At 55.1% G+C, this 19,649-nt stretch overlaps 3 protein-coding genes across 3 annotated transcripts; 2 read left to right on the forward strand and 1 right to left on the reverse strand.

Moving 5' to 3' along the window:
* The first annotated feature begins 183 nt into the window (after positions 1-183).
* Positions 184-5,107, forward strand: NPAS4 (neuronal PAS domain protein 4). Its single transcript, XM_059468779.1, has 8 exons — positions 184-1,865; positions 2,386-2,552; positions 2,651-2,787; positions 2,973-3,078; positions 3,218-3,464; positions 3,598-3,707; positions 4,084-4,219; positions 4,466-5,107. The coding sequence occupies exons 1-8, from the start codon at positions 1,765-1,767 to the stop codon at positions 4,761-4,763; spliced, it is 1,302 nt and encodes a 433-aa protein (XP_059324762.1). The 5' UTR covers positions 184-1,764; the 3' UTR covers positions 4,764-5,107.
* A 73-nt stretch (positions 5,108-5,180) lies between these two features.
* RRP36 (ribosomal RNA processing 36) lies at positions 5,181-13,341 on the forward strand. Its single transcript, XM_059469696.1, has 7 exons — positions 5,181-5,379; positions 8,716-8,854; positions 11,096-11,162; positions 11,933-12,037; positions 12,160-12,234; positions 12,335-12,452; positions 12,683-13,341. The coding sequence occupies exons 1-7, from the start codon at positions 5,181-5,183 to the stop codon at positions 12,820-12,822; spliced, it is 843 nt and encodes a 280-aa protein (XP_059325679.1). The 3' UTR covers positions 12,823-13,341.
* Positions 13,342-13,911: 570 nt separating this feature from the next.
* LOC132070497 (transmembrane protein 121-like) lies at positions 13,912-17,447 on the reverse strand. The gene is made up of 3 exons (XM_059467272.1): positions 17,363-17,447; positions 16,914-17,020; positions 13,912-15,751 (listed from the first exon to the last, which is right to left on the reverse strand). The coding sequence occupies exon 3, from the start codon at positions 15,748-15,750 to the stop codon at positions 14,818-14,820; it is 933 nt and encodes a 310-aa protein (XP_059323255.1). The 5' UTR covers position 15,751; positions 16,914-17,020; positions 17,363-17,447; the 3' UTR covers positions 13,912-14,817.
* Between the last annotated feature and the right edge of the window lie 2,202 nt (positions 17,448-19,649).

Below are 19,649 nucleotides of genomic sequence, written 5' to 3' on the forward strand. Positions count from 1 at the left end.
GAGAGACTGAACCAGGTGCTTTTCCCTGCAGCTGCAGGCCAGTGGTGGCTTGTGGAGCAGCAGGCAGTGGCTGATGTGAGCCACAGCCCTGCCTGGGGTGGGCAAGGGAAGCTGGGCCCCCTCCAGCAGCACTGCTGTGGGGTACCTGCCTACTGCCCAGAGTTGTGCTGTCCTGCAAGAGGACAGAAGGAAAATGGTGTCTGTCTCCTTTAGCTGCACTGCCTCAGGTAAGTGGGTGCTCTGGAGCTTCCTGCTTCAGGGCTGGAGGTGGAGGGATGCCTGGGACAGCCTTCCTGGCTGGCACAGAGGGCTGTGCTCAAACCCTTTCTCACCAACATGAGGCATCTGATGTGAAGAGGAGCTCCAGTGGCAACTGCAGTGGGGCTATTGCAGAGAAAGCTAAGGAAGCACTCAGGGCTTGTCCTGGGATGTAAAGTCACAGGGGCTGCTGAGATGGTGGTGGCTGCATGCCAGGAACATGGGTGGCAGAGGGCCCGGGCTGTCTGCCCTGCCCTGAAGGCTGGCACATGGCCAGGGACAAGTGCTCATCCAGCAGCACGTGGAGCAGTCTGGAGTGGTGTGACAGCAGTGAAACCCCGTGGCAAGAGAACAGAAGGCCCCTAATGGTGACAAGAGCTTGTTCTTCACACACTGACAGCACCTCCCTGTGAAGGTGATGAGCATCATTGGCCTGGAGGGAAACGGGGTGAGCTGTGACAGCACATCTCGCTGAGGGGGAGCAGCTCCAGCATCCTTTGTGGTCCTTGGCACCTGCAGGTTACCAAGAGGACTTAGGTGAACGTCTCCCACGTGTTGTCCAGCAGCTCTAACTCCCTCCCTCCATCAGCTGCCTCAGCCACAGGCACTCTCTCAAGCTGTGAAATAAATGGTGGAGTTTTTTTGCTGTGCACTAAAGCACCAAGCTGACTCTCCTTGCAGGCTGCCAGGCACTAGGAAATGCCCCCTAACACCCAGAGTCCCTGTGCTGGGCTGTGTGGTGCTGAGCACAGAGGCTCCTCAGTTCTGTCACTGGGAGGAATCTCAGTCTCTGGGGCAGTGAGTGGAGTCAATCGCCCCCAGAAAGGCTCAGCACCCCATGCCAGCTGCCTCCAGGAGAGCAAACCTTTGTGGAGGACAGATCTCCTCTGGGAAGGAAAGGGGCTCATCAGGGAGAGGAGTCACTGACACTCCTCTCCTCTTAAAGGTTCAGGGGTGCTGTGGCTCTAACCTGCCTCTGCCAGGAACCTATTGCAGGCCTGGGCATGGCACACTGCTCACCACCTTGGTCCTGGTGTTTCCCCCTCTGTTTTCTTTCTTATCAGCTCCTTCTCCCAGCACCCAGGTCAGTCATCAGTGGTACTGGAGAGCAGCTCCCAGTCAGGCAGACTTGACACAGGATGTTCTGCAGGGCTGGCAGGAGCTGGGCAGATGTGTGCCCCACAGGGAGATCCCTGCTGCCTTTGTCACTGCCCCCTCCTGAGCGGCAGGTTTGCTTTAAAGACCCTGGCTTCCTTTTATTACTTCCCCTCTCAAATTTCAACTGCTTGCAAGGGCTATTTTTAGCAGCCTGCCTTCTAAAAATAGCCCCGAGCTGTTTGGAGTTGCGTCACAAGAGGTAATTCTCGCCCCTGAGTGGCTTGGCCTCTGCACCCCGGGAGGCTACAAAAGGAGGCCAGGAGCAGCAGGGTCAGCAGGTTCAGCCACAGCCGCAGGCGAAGGAGGCAGCGGTTCCCTGCCAGCCCCAGGCATCCCAGCCCCGGCAGCATGACCATCTTCTGCAGCCACTGCCACCGGCCACTGCAGGCAGAGATGAGCTGCCTGCCCGCCAGGGCCAAGCAGGCGCCCAGCGCCCCGAGGCCCTTCAGGTGAGCTCTCTCCCACCTCCTGCCCTCCCTCAGGGCTGGGATGGCCTCCCAGAACCCCGGGATAGCTGGTGCAGGCTCTGATGGCCCTTGCAAGGTGCTGACAGCAGCCTGCAACAGCGGGACTGCCAGCCAGTGCCTGGGGAGGAGGTACAAGAATTTGGAGGGACAGAGGTATTTTAGGTAGTTTAGGAGGAAAGGCAGATTGTACTGGGCTGGGGTGCACATTCCAGCACTGGATGTACTTTCCATCCTGGTGGGGAGGTTGTCTCACATGGGCTCAAGTCATTGTCCAGCCTGATGCCCAGCAGGAGAGGCACCAGCCATACCAGCAGCATGTGCCCCTGGGTAGGCTGGAGCACCTCTGCCTGTGCCCACAAGGTTTGCTCTCCTAGAGGCAGCAGCTGGCATGGGTGCTGAGCATCTCCATATCCCCAAGCTGGCAATTCTGCCCACAATGACAGGCAGGGAATGCTGTCCCTTGTCCTCCCTGGACAGGTGTCCCAGATGGTTGGCTTTGCAGGTCAACCAAGAGCGCTTCCAAGGCTCGCCGAGACCAGATCAATGCGGAGCTGCAGGCACTGCGCTCCCTGCTGCCCATCTCTGCCCAGGAGAAGGAGCGGCTCTCCTACCTGCACACCATGGCCCTGGTGTGCCTCCGCCTGCGGGGGGCTCAGCTCTTCCCTCCAGGTACCCTCAGCACCGCTGTTCTCCACGCTCCCTTGGCTCTGTGTGGGGCACTGCCCCTGCCTCATCCAAGACAAGTCTTCGCCCTCATCCCCCTGCAGGCTTGGCTCCTCCTACGGGACCGGCCCTTGGCACAGAGCTACTCTCCCTGCTCCCGGGGTTTCTGCTTGTGCTCTCAGCAGACAGCAAGCTGGTCTACATCTCAGAGAACGTGGCTCAGGTCCTGGGCCTCTCTGTGGTAAGGCCTGCTCACTGGGCATTTGCAGTCACCATCCCCGTACCCATCCTGGTGTCTTTAGTGCCTGCACAGCACGCTGCCCCAGCAGACGCTGGGTTGTGGCTGAAGCAGGCTGTGCACCCACGGTGGCAGCCAGGGCCCACTGAGACAGGCACAGTCTCTGAGGGCAGCCCTCTGTTTGTCAGGTGGAGCTGCTCGCCCAGGGGGACACGGTCTTTGACATCCTGGATGGGCGAGTGGGAGAGGATGTGCACAAGAAGCTCCTCCTTGCCCGGGAGGAGCCTGGCAGGGGTAAGGGAGGCCTCGGCTGGCATCTCATGGATCTTGCCATCCTGCTCTGGCCCTTGGCTGTGATTTGAGAGTAGGGCCAGCCCTGCTTGGAGCAGTGAGGCAGCTCCTGACCCACTCTGAACGGTGTGTTTCCCTGCAGAAGTCACTTTTGTCAGCGAGATGCGCACATCCAAGGCCTTCCGGCTGCAGCACGGGGGCAATCGGGTGGTGGCAGTGTGCGGGCGCTTTGTGGCCCTGCACTGGCCACCCTCCCCCTCCACCACAGCCTTCCTGGCTCTCTGCACACCCCTTGTGCAGTCACCCACAGATGGCGAAGCTGCTTCCCAGGATGACGTGTTCCAGAGCATGCATCTCCTGGACATGACATTTATTGATGTCACGGAGAGGTGAGGGGGTGCCTGCTCGCACACAGCCCCAGCTGTACATCTCGGGCAGCAAGAATAATTCCCTTCACCCAGCCTGTGTATGGGATGCAGGCTCCGTACAGCACTCAGTCCCCACTCCCCTTGTCTTCCCCAGTGTCACCTACCACCTTGGCTACCACCGGGAGGAGCTGGTCGGTCAGTCGTGGTACAGCCTCCTGCACCCTGAGGATGCTGAGCTGGCAGCTGCCCAGCACAGGGCCCTGGGTGAGTGTCACACCCAGGAACATGTGTGCTGTCCCCTGGCTCCAGGGCTTGGTTATGCCTGAAACGTGGCTATCCAGGACAGCAGCGACAAAGCGAATTCAGCCCTCCCTGTTGTGACTCCCTGCTCCAAAAAGGGTGAAGTAGGGAAGTGATTACACGCCCCATACACTGTCTATAAGTAGTTTCCAAGCTGGGGGTGGGCAATCCTGCTTTGCCACGGTATAAAAAGGGACAAGCCCACCTGAGCCCCATCTCTGTGTTGCTTCTGTCCTGCTGGGGCCGGCGGCAGAGCCCACCGGGGCAGCCTGCGGGGCTATCCCGGCACCCTGGGGCCGTGCCCTGCTGTGGCTCACGCAGTCCCTTCCCTTGCCCGCAGCGCTGGGTGCCGGGGCCGGGCCGGCAGCGGGGACCGCCGTGCTGCGAGTGCTGCGCAGGGACCGCGCCTGGAGCTGGCTGCGAGTGTGGGCGCGGCGGGACGGCGGCTGCATCACCTGCACCTGCCGCTGCCTCAGGTGAGCGGGATCCCGGGGGGTGGTTCTGCATCACCTGCACCTGCCGCTGCCTCAGGTGAGCGGGGAGTGGGGGGGCTGCATCACCTGCCGCTGCCTCAGGTGAGCGGGAACTCTGGGGAGGGGCTGTATCACCTGCAGCTGCTGCCTCAGGTGAGCGGGATCCCGGGGAGGGAGTGGGAGCTGCATCACCTGCAGCTGGCGCTCAGCCAGGGTCCCCAGGCTGTCGCTTACCCCGTGTCCCCGCAGGGAGGAGGAGGCGGCCCACCTGCGCTCCCGGCAGCCCCGCGCCGCCGCGCCGCCCGCGGGCCGGGATGTGGCCCGGCTGGCCGAGCAGCTCCGCGCCCTGGCCGACAGCCTCTCGCCGCCCGCTCCGCCCTGCCGCTGGCCCCGTCCCGAGGAAGCCGAGGACGATGCCTCTGTCTGCTTTGGGAACTCTCTGCTGCACCACCCTCCTGCCCAGTTCCTTCGGCTTCCCTTCGAGCAGAAAATAGGGTGCGACATTCCAAGTGTGCTCCCACAGGTGTGGAGTGCTCAGAGGTGCTGACACCCCTTGGTCTGCTGGCTGTACCTGCCCTAATGCAGGCCGCTGTGTGTAACCACATTTCAGCCTGCTGGTCACTTCTGACAGCTGCAGGTGATCCAGCGGGAGGCCATGGCAAACCTTCGTTTAAACTTGGTGCTCGCATTAGAAACTTAGTCCGGCCTGCGATAAACCCGCCATCAGGACGGCTCAGTCCCGCAGCGCAAAGATTTTGCACTTAAAAACACTTACTGACTACTTAGTTGGATATCGCCAGGGCCTTTGTGTACATAACCGTTCCTCAGAAAAGAAGGATTTTTTTCTTAAAAAAAAAAAAAAAAAAAAAAAAAAAAAAAAAAGACAATAAACGCCTCTCCCCCACGTGACCGCCTCTGCTCCGCTTCCGGTTCCGCCGGTGCCGCGCGGGCCGTTCCGGGGGCGATGGGGCCGCGCCGTGAGGGACCGGGATGGGGACGGGGACAAGGACGGGGACGAGCCGCCGCCGCCGCCCTCACAGAGAGCGAGGAAGAGGCGGCCGCGGAGCAGGCGCTCGGGAGGAGGCTGGAGCCGGCGGAGGAGAGCTCTGGCTCCAGCGACGAGAGCGACGACGGCGGGAGCGTGGCGGGGGCTGACGGGAAAGGTGAGGGAGCCCGGCGGGAGCGACTCCGGGAAAGGCGGCACCTCGGCTCGGTTTGGTGGGAAAGGAGCTGCCAAAGAGCTCGGTGCCCTCTCGTATCCCAGCTCCTGCCCAGCTGAGCAGCTCGGGATCAGCAGCGGGGTTGGGTGAGAGGTCCCTGGAACAAACTCGTGTAGGGGCCGCTTGTCCCCAGTGCGGGGAATCACAGAACCATAAAATGGTTTGCTTGGAAGGGGTCTTAAAGCTCACCCATTTAACTCCACCCAAGTTGCTGTGGGAGATGTCACACGTCTCGGGGACAATGCTGGGCGCCGGTTCAGATGTGAGGAGCTGGAGAGGCCCTCCCAGCACAGCAGAGGGGAAGGAGCGGGCGATGCCCGGCTGCGTGGGCTGAGGGTCTGGGGGTTCTCATCCACTGCAGCAAACACAGTTTGGTTTCCCCGTCTCAGAACGATCCGAGTGAGAATGAAAACCTTACAAAAAATACAACAAAAGCCTTTGAAGGGAATCGTGAGGGAGTGGGCATTGGTGTTAGCTGCAGGGCGCAGCACAGCGTTTCACGGGTGTGAGGAGTCTCTGGTTCCTTGTGAAAAGTCTCCGGGGTGTGTCTGTGGGGGAGGCACATCTCTGCAGGTGACATTTTGGCAGTGGGGTTCAGAGGTGGGCAAGGTGCCTCGCCATCTGTTGTAGGCATTTTGTTTTTCTCTGGTGAGTAAAGCTCAGAGAGAGGATCACTGGCAGGCACTCTGTCCTTCCCACAGCTGGATGGGAATGGGAATGGGAACAGCAGCTTTGCTTTTGCCATCTGTCAGGGCACGCTGTGATCTTGTTTCTGGAGCAGGAGGAGTCCAGCCCTGATTTTGTCTCAGCAGGGAAGGACTGGGCAGATATCAGGCATTTCTTTAGGCCATCTGTGTGCTCTGCAGGTTGTATAGCTCCCTGCAGGTTCAGCTGAGGAAGGCATAAGGTGTCCATGTGCCACAGGAGTCTGTGGGAGGAGAGGAAACACAGGAGGCTGTGCTTGAGAGCAGGAAATACCCCTGTTATCTGCAGGTAACATTAGCTTATCAAGAGGTGTAAAAAGAAGGAAACAATCCACAAAATAATGGATGAAGGGGAAAAGTGGCAGGAGGGAAAATTAAATGGACAACAAAGACAGCAGAGAACAGGTAAGTTATATACTAAGGGGAAAAAAGGAATGAAAAAATTGGGAAATTAAGTCCTCAAGCAAGAATGCAAGGTACAAGGAAAATAAGCTAATCCTGCCTTTTTAACCAGAACCTTTTCACACACACAGTTGCCAAATCTGCTGCCCAGCAGTGAATGCCTGCTGGGACCATTCACTTCTGCTCCAGAAGAGGCTTCTTTTTTTTTTATAGTGATGTTTTTATCACTGTGAGTGGTTAATTCCTAGAAACAGGCAGTAGTATGTATTTTGTGGACTGATAGTACCATGTGGAAATAATTTTCCCTATCAGGTTTTAGGTAGTCAGGTTTGGTCTCCTGTACCAGCGATGAAATACTTTATCATGGAAAATCTGCATGCCTTTGTTTTGTCTGATTTATACCAAATCTCCTTTTGGCATCATTTTATATGGTGTCTTTATCTCATTTTCATTGAAGTCTTTGCTGTGTAAACAGCATTGTTTTGGAATTTCAGCCAAGTGGAATATTGGAGTGCAAGTGATGGTGCCTTGTCTTCATCAAGTGCTGAGAGTATCTTCCACTTCATAATTCCTTTATTTTAATGCTTTATTTGTCATTTTGGCTGTCCTTGTTCAGGATTTGGATGGGGTGGGTGTTTAGGGGAATGAAATCATGCTGTATTCACATTTCCTTTGTCCCTTGTGCAGCAGACTGGATAGTCCCTGCTCCTGTACCCCACTTCAGAGCACTAATGAGCATCATCAGAGCAGAGTTCCTGAGCATTCAGAGCAAGCAAAATGAAAACATTTACTGAGGCAGCTCCTGGCTGTGCCCATGATGTTTTCTGGATGATGAGAGTTGTTTCTGAAGGTCCTGGTTATTGCCAGGATGAGAGTGCTTGGGATGAGTCCATGCTCTGAGCCAGTGTGACTGACTGACCTCATGTTCCTTCCTGGATTTGGCAGGGCACACACAAACCTCGCTCGTGGGACAGGGTTTTGTGTGTGTGTGGGAAGGGTTTGGGAGTGAGTGGGCTACAAGAGCAGCTTGTGGGGCACCTGGTATCCAGCCAAGGTATCACAGACAGGCTGTGATGGTCCCTGTTGGGCCACACTTGGTGTGTTTTGTATTGCAAAGGCTCAGAAAGACCATGTGTCTGTCACTGCTCAGGGGTGCTGAGCAGGCAAACACCGCCTCAGTCAGTTTGCCAAGGCTTTCTGTCGCAGAAAGGATCTTTCCGTAGGATCTTTCATGGAAAATCCTTTCCTTAGGATTTTTTCTCCTGAGAAATGAGAGGCCTCAGGAACAAAATGTAAACATTGATTATTTCTGCTGTGGAATGCAGCAGGTGCATCTGTGATTGGTCCATGTTGGATGTTTGTAATTAATGGCCAATCACAGTGAGCTGGCTCGGACAGAGAGCCGAGCCACAAACCTTCGTTATCATTCCTTCCTATTCTATTCTTAGCTGGCCTTCTGATGAAATCCTTTCTTCTATTCTTTTAGTGTAGTTTTAATGTAATATATATAATAAAATAATAAATCAGCCTTCTGAAACATGGAGTCAGATCCTCGTCTCTTCCCCAACCCAAACACCCCTGTGAACACAGTCACAGCTTTCCCTTCCAGAAGGGACACAGTGCAAACCCCGAGTGGAATGAGTATATCCAAGTGCTGACTGAAGAAATGCTTTCAGTTGTTGGTTCTGAACACCTAGAAGTATAAATCTAGAATAAAGAATAGTATGATAATAGAGATAATAATATTTTTGCATTCTGGTTATAAGAAGCATTAAAGGTTACTGATATTAAGGGATATTAAAGAAACATTAAAATAGGAAAGTCAAGACTGAGAGGTGACCCCTCAGAATTCACAGTGCCCAGTGTAGAGCTTGCACTGCTCTTTGTGCCAGGCAAACACTTTGTACTGGTCTTGTGTGTGCTGTTGAGTGGAGAGAGAAGCAAAGACACTTTGGGGAGCGGGGAGGCTGCTCTGTTCTGGTGGTAGAGACTGAAGTGATCAATGGCAGAGGAACCAGAGGCTGAGAGATGCAAGGGTGCAGTTGTACAGGGATGGCACCACTGTGCTTGTGTCACTGTCCCAAGCTCTGAGGCATCCCTCTTGGTGGAGTTTGGGGGTGAGAAGTGCCTTGAGGAGCTGTTCAGCTCAGGTGTGCCCTGTGCTCTCTTCCAGGTCAGTCTGACATGTCTTTTGAGGAGCTCCTGCGGGTGCAGAGTGATGCAAGGACCAGAGTGAGCAGGAAGGTGCCTGGTGGGAAGAAAACTGCAAAGCCTGCCAAAGCTACACTGAAGCAGCAACAAGGCAAAAAGGGGTAAAGAGGCTCTTTTGTGATCAGAAAAATGTGTGTGTGTGCTCTCTGCATTCCAGAAATTACACTGGGAGCTCCTCACAGCAGTGGTGTTGCCTTGGAGCTGGCATAGATCTCCTTTAATGTACTGGACAATAATGCCTGTCACTATATTTCATTTGGGAATGGTCTGGTGCTGTTTTCAGAGCTCTTAATATCCTGTTCTCTTCAAATCCCCAGCAGCCACCTGACAGTTAAATTGGCACTCACTGCCTTTATACCCTCTAAATTAGGGCACTTGTAACCCTTGGCATGGTGTGCCTCTCAAGCTCTGTGACAGTGTCCACTTGACCTGAAATCATTGCCCTGCTGGTTCCTAAACCCCTTCCAGCTTATCAGTATCTTCTGCCTGGCTCTCACTGCCTGGACTTACAGTCACAGACAATTGTTCTGCAATTCCATTTATCCTTCTCTTGCTGTCTCATCTGTGGCTTGTCCGTGTTCATTTTCCTTTATTCCCTCTCTACAGAACTTGCCATCACAGACTTTTCCCTGTATTCATCACAACAAAAGCTATCTTACCTTTTTACAGTTCTCCACAGGCCCCTACTGGTAACAGCAATACCCTTACCCCTTATTTGCAGTAATTAGGTAGTTTTCAATCCTCAGAGTGGCACCCAGGTGATTTGAATGGGTTTCCTCTCTTACACTGGCACTCCCTATCTTATTTCTGAACCTCTGCTCAATGCACAAGCACAGAACACAAAATACATTTCTTCTGCCATAAAGAGTTGGTTAGGATAATGTTTCTGCTTTACTTTTTACTCAAGACTCTGGGGGATTTTGTGTAGTGCAACATCTTCTCTCAGTGTCTCTATTTCTGCCACACAGTTTGCATAATTCTGCTTTTGTTTAATTCCTCTAATCCTTTAAGTAATGTATTGCTGGAAATCCCACATGCTTTTTCTCTCATGCTTTTGTTACGGAAGTGAGCTTCTTAAAGAAAGGGCTTCAGGGAATTCCCTGGCACTGAGCTGTTTTCAGCAGTGACTCCAGAGCATTGTGCAGGGTTGTAGCCTCAGAGGATGTGAGAATACACTGAGCACTGCCCTGAGAGGGATTTGGAAAACCTGTGCCTGTGGGGTTGTGGCTGGCTGTGGGTGCTCTCAGCAGGTGTCCCTCGGGAAGTTTGCTGTCAGCAGAAAGCTGGGAGGAGTAGCTGCTCCACAGAGGGCTGTGCTGCCATTCCATGAGACCTGGACAGGCTGGGCACAAAGGAGCTCCTGGAATTCAGCAATGGTAAGGGCAGGCTCCTGCAGAGAAGGACCTGGGTGTCCTGGTGGACAATGAGCTGTCCTTGGGCCAGCCCTGCCCTGGGGGACAAGAAGGCCAACAAAATCCTGGGCTGCATCAGGAACTGCAGTGCCAGCAGGGCAGGGAGGGGATCCTGCCCCTCTGCTCAGCCCTGGGGAGGCCAGTCTGGAGTGCTGTGCCCAGTTCTGGGATCCTCAGGACAAGAGAGACATGGAGCTCCTGGAGAGGATGAATCCACTAGAGGGCAAAAAAAACCCAAAAAAAACATTAGGGAACTGGAGCATCTCTCCTGTGACAACAGGTTGAGGTAGCTGGGACTGTTTAGCCTGGAGAAGAGATGATGAGAGGGGACCTTATCACTGGAAATATGTAAAGGGCAGGTGTCAAGAGGATGGTGCCAGGCTCTTTTCAGTGGCATCCAGTGACAGGACAAGGGGCAATACTGAAACACAGGGAGTTTCACCTGAATATGAGGAAAAGTTTCCTCACTCTGAGGGTGACTGAACACTGAAAGAAGTGCTCAGTGAGGTTGTGGAGTCTCCTTCTCTGGAGATATTTAAAACCCACCTGGATGCAATCCTGTGCAATCTGCTCTAGGTGACTCTGCTTTAGGAAAGGTTCCTTCCACCCCCAGCCATTCTGTGGCTTCATGAGAGGAATTATCAGTTCAACACATTATTGATGCAGGTGGTGGGTTTTCACTTGATACAGAGGAGCTGTTCCAGGTTCTTTGTAGGGTTGTTTTAACCACATTTTGATACATTTGGTTGTTGTAGCCTTCTGTGGCTTTTGACTGAGCCACCTCTTTGCTTTCTATATCATGGTAAGGATTGAGCTGGGAGAATCTCTTGTACAGTAATGTTCTTCTGAGGGTCCAAATGACCTCCTAGCATATCAGCTTGAGCCTCATTCTGACATTTGCTCCTCTTAATCAATTTTTCTTGTTTCCAGGCCACTGGAGATGTCAGCCAAGAAGCCTGTACCTTTCCTGCGACAAGTGGTCCCTGTTAGGAAGAAGGTGGGTGCTGCCCCTCCCCAGCTCAGGGCTTGCCTTAGTGCTGGTGACAGGGCACACACTTGGGAATGGGGCTGCTGCAGATGGCACAGGCTGCTTCTGGAGGACAGGGCTGGACCATGGGGAGTGCAGACAGTGACAGTGTTTCCCTGGGGAGAACAATGGGTGGGTTGGAGCAGCTGCAGGTTAACTTGAGAGTTTGTGACCCAGATGTTTCCAGAAGGTGCAATGACAGCCACCAATGACAGTTCCAATACAAACCGTGGTCATTATTCTAATCTCAGAAGTTCAGATGTCCATTACTTTCCAATCTGAATCTAACTTTTGACTTATCATTGCTGGATCATTGGAATATGGTAATTTCCACAGTGAGAGACCTCTTTGTCCCACCCTTTTTGCATGGCATGACCCAGTTAATCTGTGAAAATCTGGATAGGTATGAGTTCCCAAATCCATCACCTTGACAACACACATTCAGCCAGCTCTTGGTCTGGGAGTTGCAGGTGTTTGACAGCAGCACTCCTGCTGTTATTCTTGGCTGTTCCTGGGTGGCAGACTGGCACATGAAGATGTCTGTTGCATGATAAATTTGATGCAGGCATGACTTTGGGGATGCCACCTTGACCATTGTACTCAATCTTTGCCAACTGCAGATATTTCAGTGGTGGGAGCATAACATTGCTGGGGAAAAAAATTGGCTGATCCATGAAGGGAGAGTCAGCAGGCTGTTAACAGGATAACAATGGCTACAGCTCTTGCCTTCCTGCTGACAGGTCCAGAGAGACCCTCGATTTGATGACCTGTCTGGAGAGTATAAGCCTGACATATTTATGAAGACCTACAGCTTCCTGGACAGCATCAAGAAGCAGGAGAAGGAGGTGATGCTCTGTGCCTGTCCTTGCCTGGAAGAACCTTGCTTGGCAGGGGCTACTTCAAAGGCTCTTCACAGGGGAGGGGACAGGCAGGCAGTGATGCAGCTTTCTGCTCTCTTCTTCTTCAGATGGTTCAGAAGCAGCTGAAGAAATGCCGGAACGTGGAGCAGAAGGAGAAACTCCAGCGGCTCCTGAACCGTATGGTGAGTTCAGTGAGCAGCTCCTCTCTGGGGAGCATTGGCAGAGAGGATGTGTCACCTGAGCTCTGCCTCAGTGCTGACACAGGCCATCCTTTTTGTACAGACACAGCAGGAACAGGCACAGAAAAAACAGCAGAAGTTGAGAGAGAGGGAGCTGTCTTTGAAAAGACAACAGAGGGAATTGGCCAAGCAGGGAAAGAAACCTTTCTTCCTAAAGAAATGTAAGTACTTGGAGTAAGCATGCTGCAGGGGCATCTAGAGGGAGAACTGCTGGCAGGAATTCAAGCTCTGGGAGCAAGGTGTCCATACCATCCCACACAGCTGTGGGGGAATTGTTCCAGTGCTGCTGCTCAAGGGAGAAGCTGGACCAGGGAGGGAGAGGTGGGAAGGGGCTGCTCTGTAGAGATGTTTTGGGCTTCACTTTAAAACTCAACTTCCCTCTGCTCTGCAGCTGAGAAGCGGAAATTGGAGCTAGCTGAGAAGTATGCAGAGCTGAAGAGGAGTGGAAAGCTGGAGAGCTTCCTGAACAAGAAGAGGAAGAGGAATGCCATCAAAGACAAGCGCCATCTGCCCTCACAGAAGAACTTGTGACTGTTGGACAGTCGTGCTGTTGTCTGGCACTGGCTCATTCTGCCTTGGCCAGGCCTGGAGGATGGTTATCCCTCTTCCCAGGATCTGCCTTCCAGTGTGCAGTGATGCTGTAAGGCAGCAGAGCAGGGGCTGAACTGAAGGAACTACATTTTTTTTGTAGCTGAAGTATCTGCTTTGCTTGTGGTGTAGATCATGCCTGGGTGGTGACAAGTGTGTCATGCAGATGCTGATGGTGATGACAGCTGTCTTTTCCCTTGCACCTGCTCGTTTCCAGCTCCAGCGAGGAAAGCCTGAGTCCTGCCCTGCGCTGCTGGCTCTACTCCAGGTTCTCTCAGACTTCCACTGAGGCAGAAAAGGATGTGGGACAATCCCTGCTCACAGCAGCAACCCTGACTTCAGATCAGGTTGCTCAGGGCTGCTTTGGTGGGATCTGGTAATGTCCAAGGACAGATGCCCTCACCTCTCTTGGCCTCTGCTCTACTGCTTCAGGTTCTCAAGATGGAACTTTTTGTTCCCTCATCCAGGAAACTGTTTTTACTTTATTCCCACTGTCAGTCTGTTCCAGTCAAAAGTGTTTGACTTTAGGGGAGTCAGTGCCTCTCTCCAATATCCCAACAGCCCTCTTGCTTCTCCTTGTTCCTTTTTTCCCCTGTCTGCCATGGCTGTGCTGACAAGGGGATGGCCCAGGTAACCCCAGTGTGAGAGGTCAGAGTGTGCTGTGAGAGGGCCTGGGCACAGCTGTGCCCTGTGGGTGGCCACAGGCGTTTGGGGCCTGGGGAGAGCCTTGATGGGAGCAAAGCATGGAGCAAGGAGCAGGTCAGCCAGCCTGAGGGTGCTGCTGAACCACATAGCTCCACTGTAATTCCTGTGGGTGATGCAAGTTCTGCTCTGGTGAGAGGACTTGGTGGAACTGGGGGAAGGCAGTAGCCATGGGATAGCTTGGCTAGAGACTGCTGCCAGGGCCTCGCTGAGGGGTCCCTCCTCAGCATTCCTGACTCCCTGTGTCCCCATCCCCTGCTGCTTGTAGGTCTGGTGCAGCAGGTGCACCCCCAAAGTGGTTCTGCTTTCCCCTCCTGCCCCTCTCCACACGCTCTGCAGACATCCAGTCCCACAAGGCCCCCAGAAGAGCGGGGAGATCTGCCTGCTGGCAGGGACACAGACAGGAAAAGGCTGCAGGGCTCAGGTCTTTTATTGCAAAGAGGGAGATACAAAAAAAGGACAGTCACCCCTTTTTGGGTCCCCCCAAGCCTGCAGCTGGCTGAGAGGGGTGACAACAGAGGGAGGCCCAGGCCTTGCTCCCCCTGCATGGGGACCTCAGCTCACAGAGTGGGGAGCAGGCTGCTGCCAAGGACCACACTGGAGCCAGGGCCAACCACAACAGAAAAGTGGGTGACCCGCTGTGTCCCCGTGCAGCAGCCTGGCTGCCCAGAGAGCAGTGCTGCACAGGGAGCACTGACAGGCAGCCTGGCACAGGGTGGGGCTGCCTGGCCTCACCCAGACACACCTCATGGCAGGCAGCCCTGGCCTCGTCCCCTGCTCTGCTGTTTTACCAGGTGGGCTGCTGAGCTTCCAAACTGCCCTGCAGCCTTGCAGAGGCTGCTGAGCTTCCAAACTGCCCTGCAGCCTTGCAGAGGCTGCTGAGCTTCCAAACTGCCCTGCAGCCTTGCAGAGGCTGCTGAGCTTCCAAACTGCTCTGCAGCCTTGCAGAGGCTGCTGAGGTTCCAAACTGCCCTGCAGCCTTGCAGAGGCTGCTGAGGTTCCAAACTGCCCTGCAGCCTTGCAGAGGCTGCTGGGGTTCCAAACTGCTCTGCAACCTTGCAGAGGCTGCTGTGGGGGCCCTCACCACGCGCCCCTCGGGGCCCTGAGCGGTTTCACCCAGGGAAGGAGGGAGCAGGGTGGTTCCCCTCTGTCCAGGCAGGGAGCTCCACAGCCTGCCCCGGGTCTGTGGCTCCGGCCAGGTGTGGGGATGGCCAGGCTGTAGCTCCTGCCGCCCCGTCACGTGTTGTCCTGGGCCAGCTCCTCGGGGCAGGCAGGCTGGTCCCGGGCCTTGCGCAGCCCCGAGGGCGGCTGGGCCGGGGTGCTGTGCTGCGGGTCCGGCCCCGGGGGCGCGTGGTGCTGGTGCCGCTGGTACTGCACGAACATGCAGACCTTCATGCCAATGGCCAGCATGTTCTTGCCCATGAAGATGCTGGAGACCCGGGCATCCCTGAAGAAGACCATGTTGCTGCCTCGGATGAAGATGGTGGCGATGTTGACGGTGAGCATGCTGAGCATGGGGTAGAGCATCATGCGGTGCGGCACGATGCCGATACCCTGCATGCTGATCTCGCACAGGGACACGCAGGGCAGGACCAGGAGCAGGATGTAGCAGTAGAAGAACATGATGCCCTCAGCCCAGAGGGGCAGCCCTTTCTTCTGGGGCTCCCACAGGTTGGCCTGGATGTCCAGCACGTCCAGCATGTCCACAATGACCCAGAAGAGGCGGTTGCGGAGATCCTCCTTCTTCTTGAACGTTCTGACGTACTCCATGTGCTCGGTGGCCACCAGGAGCACGTAGAGAGCTGGGATGCAGATGGAGAGCAGCAAGGTCAGCGCTTTGCGGGCGATGAGATCCAAGCTTTTCCGGTCAGCTTTGTAATTCTGGTATACAAAGTAGACTTTGATCTCCAGAACGAAGACGTAGAGGAACCAGAGGATCATGGCGTATCCTCGCTTGGCTGTCTTTACCTCTGCCCCAACCCAGATAGCCACGTAGCGGAGCACCAGCAGGAAGCAAATGTCACCCACTGCCACCATGACACAGATGCCCAGCTTCCTGGAGCCCTGGCTCTGCTCCACCAGGTAGGCATCCATGAGGACAAGGCTGGTCATGATGAGCACTGTGGAGAGGCACACATGGGGCTTGCTGACAGGTGGTGGGGGGACCATCCTGCACAGAGGAACAGGCAGGGTCATCAGGAAGTTGCTGAGATTTCCTAGTCCCACCCTTGGGCCCCCTTCTGCCACCCTCTCCTCTTCAGCTGTGAGTGGCTGAAAGAAGGGAGGGAGCCATTCCTAGATTTCTCCCATCCTATGTGCCTGGCTTGTTCCAAACCTGCAGATTTCTAGCCAAAGAGCTCCTAAGACTGACCAGGCCATCCTGGTGGCATGTGCTGGCTGAAAGCCAGCTCCTGGGAAGCACATGGTGGGGCAGGCTGGACACTTGGGACATGTCAAGCACTTGGGATCCCACTGCCTCTTCTGGTAGCTCATCACACTGACTAGCCTCTGCCACCATGAAGGGTACATGCCTTATTTTCCATGGGATTTCCCTGCTTTTATTTTCCCCCCACAAGGCAAGCTAAGACTAGACTTATGTGTTTAACCCAAGCAGGTCCTTAAATGCTATGATCCAGGACTGCTTTTTTTAGTCTCTTTATTTTTATGCACAGCACAAGATGAAGCCTGGGGTTTTTTTAGCCTAGCTGTCTTGTGGGGTGGGAGGGAAAAACTGGCCAGATATTCAGTTTCCTTCAGGTTCACACTTTCAAGAGCTTTGCCCAGAGCTATTTGCCAATGCCCACCCTGCCCCAACACCATAAAGCAAGGAACAGCACCATGAGCCCAAAGCTCCAGCACACGAGGAGCTCTGCAACAGGCCCTGAATTTCTGTGGGATGCTCAGCTTTCCTGGGCTGGGGCAGAGCAAAGCACTGTCCCCAAAAGCTCCCTGCCTGCCTTGTGTGGCACCAGGGCTGTCAGACCCTCCCCCTGACCGAGCACAGCTGCAGGCAGCTGCCTTCAGAGGCAAGGAGGGAGGACAGAGCTGGGGCCTCACCAGGCAGAGAACTTGGCAGCTGCTCTGGAGGGGAGCCAGCCCCCCGGATGAAATGGAGGATGGAGCTGGGCTGATGACTGTGTGGCACAGCGCTGCCCACGCCGAGCCCGCCTCTGCCACGCCTGGGCTGTGCACGCCCGGGACACCATCCTGCTCATCCAGGGGGCAGCGTGCAGGTGGCACCTGAGCACCGAGCAGGATGGAGGCCACACGGTTCATGGTCAGCCCCGCACACGGCCTGACACTGATGGCACAGGGCGCTGGGCACAAGCTACCTGAACTCCTGCTTTTTGGCTTTTGAGGGAGCAGGCGTCCGGCGCAGTCGTGCATCCCTGGGCCCAGCAGCATCCTGGCACGTTGCGGGAGGCAGCGAAGCCTGAACCTGTCAGACACAGGTGCCTCTCAGGGGGAGGCAGCACAGGCGGCGGGCTCGGGGGAGCCCGTGGATGTGGCACATCTGGAGCATGCCACACACCAGGCGGGGGGCTCACCCCACGGCCTGCCCGAGCCTCCGCGGGGGCTGGGGATACCCCGGGCCCCGGCCCAGCACGGGGCTCAGCCCCAGGCCCCCAGGAGCGGGGCCGCCGTGCCGAGCTCCGTGCCCCGGGAGCGCCGGCCCCGCCTGCCCCGAGCCCCCTGCCCACAGAGCGGCCGGGCCTGCCGGGAACAGGCGCTGCCCTCCGGCCGCGGGGCCCGGCCTGCCGCCCCCCCGGCTCCCGCTTACCTCGGGCGGCTCCCCGGGGCTCAGGGCGGCGGCGGCGGCCCCGGGCCCGGCGCGGCATCGCCCGGCGCGGCCCGGCGGCGGCAGCGGCGGTTCTGCGGCGGCGGCGGCGCTCGGCCCCTCCCGGCGGGCGGCGGGCGGGGACTGCGGCGGCCCCCGCCTCACCCGCGGGCCCGGCGCCGCCCGCCGCTCCGCCGGCTCGGGGCACCCCGGCCGGGCTCGCTGCCGCTGCCGCCCCGGGGCCACCGGCTGCATGGCCACCCTCTCCAGCCCCGGGCAGAGCCGGACCCCGCAGGGCCGCAGCCCGGCAGAGGCCCCGGGCGAAGGAGCGGGAAGCCTGGCAAGGATGTCAGCCCTCCGGGAGGGACTGGGGCCGCGACCGCTCCTTGCTGGGGTGAGAAGGCAGGGGAAGCATGGGCTGACACCGAGCTGTGCCGGTCTGCAGGGTCCTGGAGAGCCCCAGCCTCGCCCGGCTCTGGTACAGGTGGTCTAGGGAATCAAAGCAGGCCAGGGAAGGCAAAAGGTTTCCATGACATGGTGGACATACTTCTCTGCAACTGCTCCTCTATTAGCCTGAGCAGTTTTTTGCATTTAAATCCAAACTTTCTTCTAAGTGATTCAGGTGTTAGCTACACAGGAAAGGTTTTTCAGTGTATTTCCTCTCTGGCTTTGAAATGCTCATTGTAGATACATGTATGTTGGAAGACGGGGAAGTTCTAAGATCTCTGGAGGTGGGCTATGAGCAAAACCAGGCATAGACCTAAGTGCAAGTGACAGAGTGCCAGGGGAGGTGCAGCCTTCCTTGCATCCAGCTGCTGACAGAGTAGCTGTAGGTCCCTGTTGGATCTAATGTCCTGGGACATTGCCACCAGGAACATATAAATCTAACCTGTGGTGTCCTTGGGCAATGGAGACACTGGACCAGCATCCAGGCTTAGCTCATGTGTCCCACAGTGGGTGTGGACTGGTTGATGCAGGCAGGTGGAGGGAGCAGAGCTCTGGGTTAGACAGCTGCAACAAGGTAAGGAGTTTGGCTCTGGGAGCATTCTCCTAAGCCAGGAATAAACAGCAATCCCAGAAGGGCTGGAAGAGCAGGGAAAAAGCAGCCAAAGCAACTTGCCTCCAAAAATGAAAGGAGACCTTGCAACTCGAGTGGAGAGCACTGTGAGGCACAAGAGGGCAAGCTGACACTGCAGAAATCTCCTTCTTTCCCCCAGGACACAGAAGCATTGGCTCTCCCTATCCCAGCAGTCTCCTGCAGGATGCAGGAGGAGCAATGGGCCTCTGTCCATGCAGGCACCCAGGGAGGGGGACACCACAGAGGTATCCACATGACAGAGGTGAGAGAGGGGTGCTGGAGGAACCTACTAGCAATGGGACTAAAGACAAGATGATTCATCCATGAGCTGGAATCATAAAACCCTGAGGCTCCACTGAAGACTAGGACAGGAGGTGACAACATTTGTGTGGGAAGCAGTAAAGAGCTGCTTTGACAAGGCACATAAAAATCAGGAGCCAGAGCAAGAACAGATACTTGTGTGCTTCTCTAGAACACGATGCTGAAGCTGGGGTGCCAGAGTTGGTGTGTGGATGCATCTGTGTGATGGATAAAATGGAAGGGAAGCAGAGAGGGTACACCAGGGTTCCCAGCTGCTCTCTGGCTGCTGCCAGCTCCAGACCTGGGTGGAGAAGCATTTTCAGCTTAGCCCATGAAACCTGCACTTTCAGTGCTGTGAAAAATGTGTATTTTATGATTAACTTTTTGCAAATATTAAAATTAATATTATATGTGTTGTGTTAGAAAGTAATGCTGTATTCATTCTCTTAAGTACTGTGTTCAATAGAGTTTTAGGTTATAAAAAATGTTAAAATAGAAACTATGCTATGTAAGATACTTTTTTTAAAGAAGACTTGCAGCAAGATAGCAGCCACAGGACACCCAAATCTTTCAGAGAAAAAGGAATTTATTGCCCTCTTGTCAGAAGAAACTAACTTCTTCCTGCCTTGAAGGCACTGTTAGGATTCAGAGGAAGAAGCTGACACTGACCAGACAGAATCCTGTGTTTGAATGGAATTTATGCATCATGTATGAGGTGTATGAATACACAACAGGCTGTTGCTTTTAAGGGTTAATCCTCTGTTAATGTGGGTCCTTTTTCAGGCTTGTGCTGCCCAGAAAAAGGCACCCAGACTGTCCATAACTCTTTGTATTTATTGTCTCATATTGCCCTAATTCAAATTGTCCAAATTATTATTACTCTAATTATATTACTATTTTTATAACCCTTTT

This window comes from Ammospiza nelsoni, chromosome 3, assembly GCF_027579445.1.
Source record: "Ammospiza nelsoni isolate bAmmNel1 chromosome 3, bAmmNel1.pri, whole genome shotgun sequence".
In the NCBI taxonomy this organism is placed as follows: domain Eukaryota; kingdom Metazoa; phylum Chordata; class Aves; order Passeriformes; family Passerellidae; genus Ammospiza; species Ammospiza nelsoni.

Coding starts and splice junctions, on each gene's coding strand:
- NPAS4 (XM_059468779.1), top strand. CDS start 1,765: ATGACCATCTTCTGCAGCCACTGCCACCGGCCACTGCAGGCAGAGATG. Junction 3,465..3,597: donor TTTATTGATGTCACGGAGAG/GTGAGGGGGTGC, acceptor TGTCTTCCCCAG/TGTCACCTACCACCTTGGCT. Junction 4,220..4,465: donor TGCACCTGCCGCTGCCTCAG/GTGAGCGGGATC, acceptor GTGTCCCCGCAG/GGAGGAGGAGGCGGCCCACC.
- RRP36 (XM_059469696.1), top strand. CDS start 5,181: ATGGGGCCGCGCCGTGAGGGACCGGGATGGGGACGGGGACAAGGACGG. Junction 5,380..8,715: donor GGCGGGGGCTGACGGGAAAG/GTGAGGGAGCCC, acceptor GCTCTCTTCCAG/GTCAGTCTGACATGTCTTTT. Junction 12,453..12,682: donor ACCTTTCTTCCTAAAGAAAT/GTAAGTACTTGG, acceptor TCTGCTCTGCAG/CTGAGAAGCGGAAATTGGAG.
- LOC132070497 (XM_059467272.1), bottom strand. CDS start 15,750: ATGGTCCCCCCACCACCTGTCAGCAAGCCCCATGTGTGCCTCTCCACA.